The sequence below is a fragment of the Centruroides sculpturatus genome, unplaced genomic scaffold (genome assembly GCF_000671375.1).
Source record: "Centruroides sculpturatus isolate CEXI.00-Female unplaced genomic scaffold, Cexi_2.0 scaffold2209, whole genome shotgun sequence".
In the NCBI taxonomy this organism is placed as follows: Eukaryota; Metazoa; Arthropoda; class Arachnida; order Scorpiones; family Buthidae; genus Centruroides; species Centruroides sculpturatus.
The window spans coordinates 54,740-59,565 of record NW_019386389.1 but is presented as its reverse complement, the minus strand read 5'-3'; the positions used below and the strand labels follow the sequence as shown (position 1 = coordinate 59,565).

The 4,826-nt window shown below is 26.7% G+C and overlaps 1 protein-coding gene across 1 annotated transcript; it reads left to right on the top strand.

Moving 5' to 3' along the window:
* The first annotated feature begins 271 nt into the window (after positions 1-271).
* Positions 272-4,826, top strand: LOC111614790. Its single transcript, XM_023356151.1, has 4 exons — positions 272-400; positions 1,439-1,487; positions 1,594-1,692; positions 2,776-4,826. The coding sequence occupies exons 1-4, from the start codon at positions 380-382 to the stop codon at positions 4,752-4,754; spliced, it is 2,148 nt and encodes a 715-aa protein (XP_023211919.1). The 5' UTR covers positions 272-379; the 3' UTR covers positions 4,755-4,826.

The following is a 4,826-nucleotide window of genomic DNA, read 5'->3' as shown; positions in this document are numbered from 1 at the left end:
GACGAACAGGACATGACTGGCGTCCAATCCGATCGTTATAACCGATTCTTGGTTTGAAATTAAACAGAGATTTTACGATTAGAGATCATTTCACCCAAAGATACTAACAATTTAATTTTAAAAAGTTGCAAACTAAAGGTTTTCTTAGATCATCTGAAATATAAAATCTTTTTTCATGTCAAATAATCTCCATTAATTAAATTTGCATTAACTTTTTATTCATTTAATTAATATAATTAATTTCAAGAAATAATTTCTTTTGAATAATATGCATACGTTTACATTTTAGATAAGATAATAACGATATATTCAGATAAAAATATAGGTGTGTTAAATTTTCATTTACTTATTAAGATTACATCTGTTTTCATACTAAAATATGGAGGAAAGTCAAGAAAAGGTAAATTTTTTTTATTAATAAAGTTACAAATAGTTATATAAATAAATAAATTTATAGAACACTTGAAGTTGATCCTAGAATATGTCGAAAATGTTACTGTTACCTTCTATATAGTAACTGTAAAGCTATACAAGATTAGTGCGGCGTATTTGTTTTTATTAGAGCTTTGTTCGTTTGATAAAATTGATAAAGTTAACATTACTTGAGACATAGAAAATACATAAAAAAAACTATCTATGCAAGTTACAACAATGATTATAAAGGTTATACGTTATAGGCATTTCAATTATGCCATCAACCATGGACATCATTCAATTGTGCAACTACAAAAATTTCTGTGTAACAACAGAGTTTAGCAAAAAACATCTCAGATGTTAAACCTGATATTAAATGTTGGTTAGTGTTTACCTAGGTAGTCCAAGATGGCTGCACAGTAGGGACCCACGTTCTAACCTATTCTAATAAATTAAGAAAATTTTCCTTTTTTCATATAATTAATTTTTTGAGTTATTTTACATCTTACATTAGTAATTTTGTTAATTTATTAGAATAGGTTAGGTTAGGTTAGAACGTGGGTCCCCACTGTGCGGCCATCTTGGACTACCTAGGTAAACATTAACCTAAATGTTTAATATTCTACCTTCTCATTGAAATTATAAGAAAAAACAAATAACAAATGGTTGTATTTTGACTGATTTTAAATAAATATTAATTCAATTTTAAAGAAAAAGCAAGAATTTATAAACTAATTACATTTTGACTTGAAATTCCAAATCATAATCTAAACTTTTTTTTTCTCTGTAAAGTGTGTATAGGAAATGTGTATAAACAAAAGACTAAACACTTTTAACAGAAATTAAGTATTTTGAAGTAAAAGATTATTGTTTCTTGCTATGATTAACTGCAAGTACATAATTTTAAGTTAATGATTATATTTTATAGCATACATATTTGTGTTTTGACCTTATAATAGATAATTAAAATGTTATATAATTAATTTTAATAACATATTAAGTTTTAACTATGAAAACATTACAGGCATTGGAAACTTTGGCCTTAAATGCAGCAACGGAAAAAATAGCAGACAGTAATTATTTTTGAATATATACATTAAATCTCTACAAATAAAAATTTAATAATAATAATAGAAAATAAAAACAATATTTTATAATATATTTTATCACTATTCTCAGGTATTCTAATAGAAAACTCAGTAAACCCCCATGTGGGAAATGTTTTTAAAGTAATTAATATATATCAACCATCCAGTTCAACTGATAAAAATGATTCAGGTAATTGCAAAAAAATCAGATAGAATATCTTTTTTAAAATTAAGTATGTAAAATGAATTAATAATAATAATAATATATAGAAACAATTGATTTATATTATTAAATTTTAAGTTAGTAATAGAAATTTATAAATGACAATAAATAAGTGAAATTTGTCCGAATTTGCCAGTAATTTTTGTTTAAAAAAGTCCTTTACATAAGATATTTATATTTATCTACTAACTTTTATTGTTAGAGCACAAATATAAACATTAGAATTAACTGTACAGTTTGTCTAGTAAATAGTAATTTTTGTATCAGGCCCCTTTCAGAAGCATTACATTATTTGGCAAGAAATATAAAAGTAAAATTTTAAAATATAATTTTGCATTTTGTTGATTATTTATTCTCATAGCTTATGTTGCCTGTATTTATCATTTAGTTCTGAAATTGAATAACATTGAAACATAAATGTATATTGGCTTTACAATTGTTAAACTATAATAAACTTATACTTATATGAATTCCATGTTGTACGAGTCACTTAGATTTTACAAATACATGTGCCAGGCTGCGAATGGATCACGTATTTGTAAAATCTAAGTGACTTGTACAACATGGAATTCATATAAAACAGAATAATCAACAGTGTTATAGGGGGTCGACTGGTTATTAAAGTTTAAGAAAGCAAATCAAATGCACAAAACCAGTATCAGAAATAGGCATTAGGTAAGATTTTTCTGTTTTCTTTACATGATTGACACTTAAAAAAATATGCAGATACATCATGCTACATTTGTGTGCAAGCACAAATACCCCTACTATAACTCAATGACCAGTCAAAACTGCATCTTATATGAGAACACTTGTTCCACAGTAATGTCAATCAACATAGGAACAATAACTAATTCATATTATTAATGATGCTGGTTAAAACTTAAGTTCAGGCTTGACCCTACATTAAAAATACTTTACACTCATTATAAAGTGATAAATTTTTGAGTGTATTTCAAATTTACACAAGTAGTGTTTAAATTAGTAACATTAATTTTTTGAAGTCTAATAACAACTATAGAAATATATTTATTTGTAAATATTTTTCAGAATCTTTTCAGATACAGAGAGAATGTTTAATGAATTATTACAAGACTAAAAATGCTTATATGAAATCTCTGTTGTGGAGTGAAAAAAACAAAGACTTTCCCTTAACAGACTACTTCATCGAACTTACTGTTCAAGAAGCAGATTTCTTATGTAAAAAAGCAGGAGAAACTATTCAGTTTACACAGATTTTTCCAAAATCAATCGACGAACATGTTGTATTGTTAGTCACTGCTGATCCCGGTTATGGCAAAACTACCTTTTGTAAGAAAATAGCTTACGATTGGGGTACCGATACATCCCGTACTGATTACTTAGGACATTATGATTTTACTGTTGTCATTAGTTTGCGAGAATTACAGAAAAAAAGTATAACAGATGAAATTCTCCAATGTATCTGTGAAAATACAGATTCCAATTCTAGAGATAAGTTAAGACAAAAGGGATTTAATTTATTAATCATTCTGGATGGATTCGACGAAACAGGTGATAAAGATTCAATTATACATTTCATTAAAAAAGATTCATTCCGTATTTCTAAAAATATGACAATTCTTGTTACTTGTCGTTCTCACATTGCCGAAAATATAAGAGAATACGCACATATGAGATTCATTATTCAAGGATTTTCACAACAACAAAAAGAAAAGTATATTAAATTGGTTATTAATGATGATAACGGCAGACGGGATGAACTTTTAAACTTGATAAAATTCAGCGATTTTCATTCCACCTTAGCTGAATGTCCGTTAATGTTGCATATGTTATGCTGTCTACCAAAAACGAAATACTTTTGCAAAATAAAAACAAAGACAGATTTGTTCATTCAAATCTTTCGTCTGGTGATAAAAAGATATATGAGGAAAATGGGAGAAAAACATAATTTAGTAAAAGGAAAGTTTTTCTATGGAGAAGACTTACTAGTTAAATTGGGAGAAATATATTTGGGCGAAAGATCCAAAATGAATAAAATGGATAAGGCCGTATTTATGTACGAGACTCTAAAATTTCTAACATTAAAAGATAAACAGTTAAGAAAACAGTTTCCAGAAGAAAAAGACTATCAATTTATATTAGGACTAGATATTTTTGCAAAGTATTCTGAGGTAGACGGAATTAGTTGTTTCCATTTTATACATAGAAGCTTTCTTGACTTTATCATTGCTCTTTGTTATTTCCATTCAATGCAAATTGCTCAAGATAGTGCCTATGACTTTACAATTCTAACATTTCTTAGTGGTCTTTATGGCGACAATGAATTTTCAAATGAATTTATATACACTATTCAAGAGAATATTCACTCTATTCCAATTTGGGTTGAATGTGTTAATGAAATTAAAAACATAACGAACAAACAATTATTTTGTTCAAATGCTAAAATATATTTTGATTTTACATCTCTAGAAATGATGAGATTTTTATTTCAGCAACGTTTCTTTCACCTTTCTCAAATTTATTTTCTTTTTCCTGAGACAAAACATTTCTATGAAATAGTTAGAAAAACACTAATAGACTTACACCACATTTACAAAAATTCTGATAAATTGGAGATATTTTTACTTTTGGATAAAAGTTTTAAATTCGTTAAAGATGAGGATAGCTTTAAAAATGTAACTTTTCCAGAAAATATTTGTGATATTCGTCAGTCCGTACGTCTCATTCAAAATTTAATAAATAGTTTTAAATGGGATAAATTTAAAATTTTCTTTAGTGGTGTACTTGTCCTTAAATGTTCTAACTGCCCTGTTATACATTATAACATGTATAATTTTTTCAAAGATGTCGAGAAACCTGCAGTAATTCCGAAATATTTTCAACTGAAATCACATAAAACAAATAAAAATCTTGTTGCTCTCCTTAGCAAGGATGATTTAATTGGAGAAGTCAAATACTTGATTTCTACTGAACAATATTTGAGTCTAAAAGATAATATCAAGCTATCTCCTGATGATAAAAGAACAGTAAAAAGCAATCTGGCATAAACTGTATATGTATTTTTAATATCATCGTTGTGATTTTCAAAATGTGATATAATCACGTTTTCTGAATTAATT

Bases quoted from the DNA above. Each gene is read 5' to 3' on its own strand.
- LOC111614790 (XM_023356151.1), top strand. From the start codon at position 380: ATGGAGGAAAGTCAAGAAAAG. The intron at 1,488-1,593 runs GTAATTATTTTT...CACTATTCTCAG, and splicing joins AACGGAAAAAATAGCAGACA to GTATTCTAATAGAAAACTCA. The intron at 1,693-2,775 runs GTAATTGCAAAA...AATATTTTTCAG, and splicing joins AACTGATAAAAATGATTCAG to AATCTTTTCAGATACAGAGA.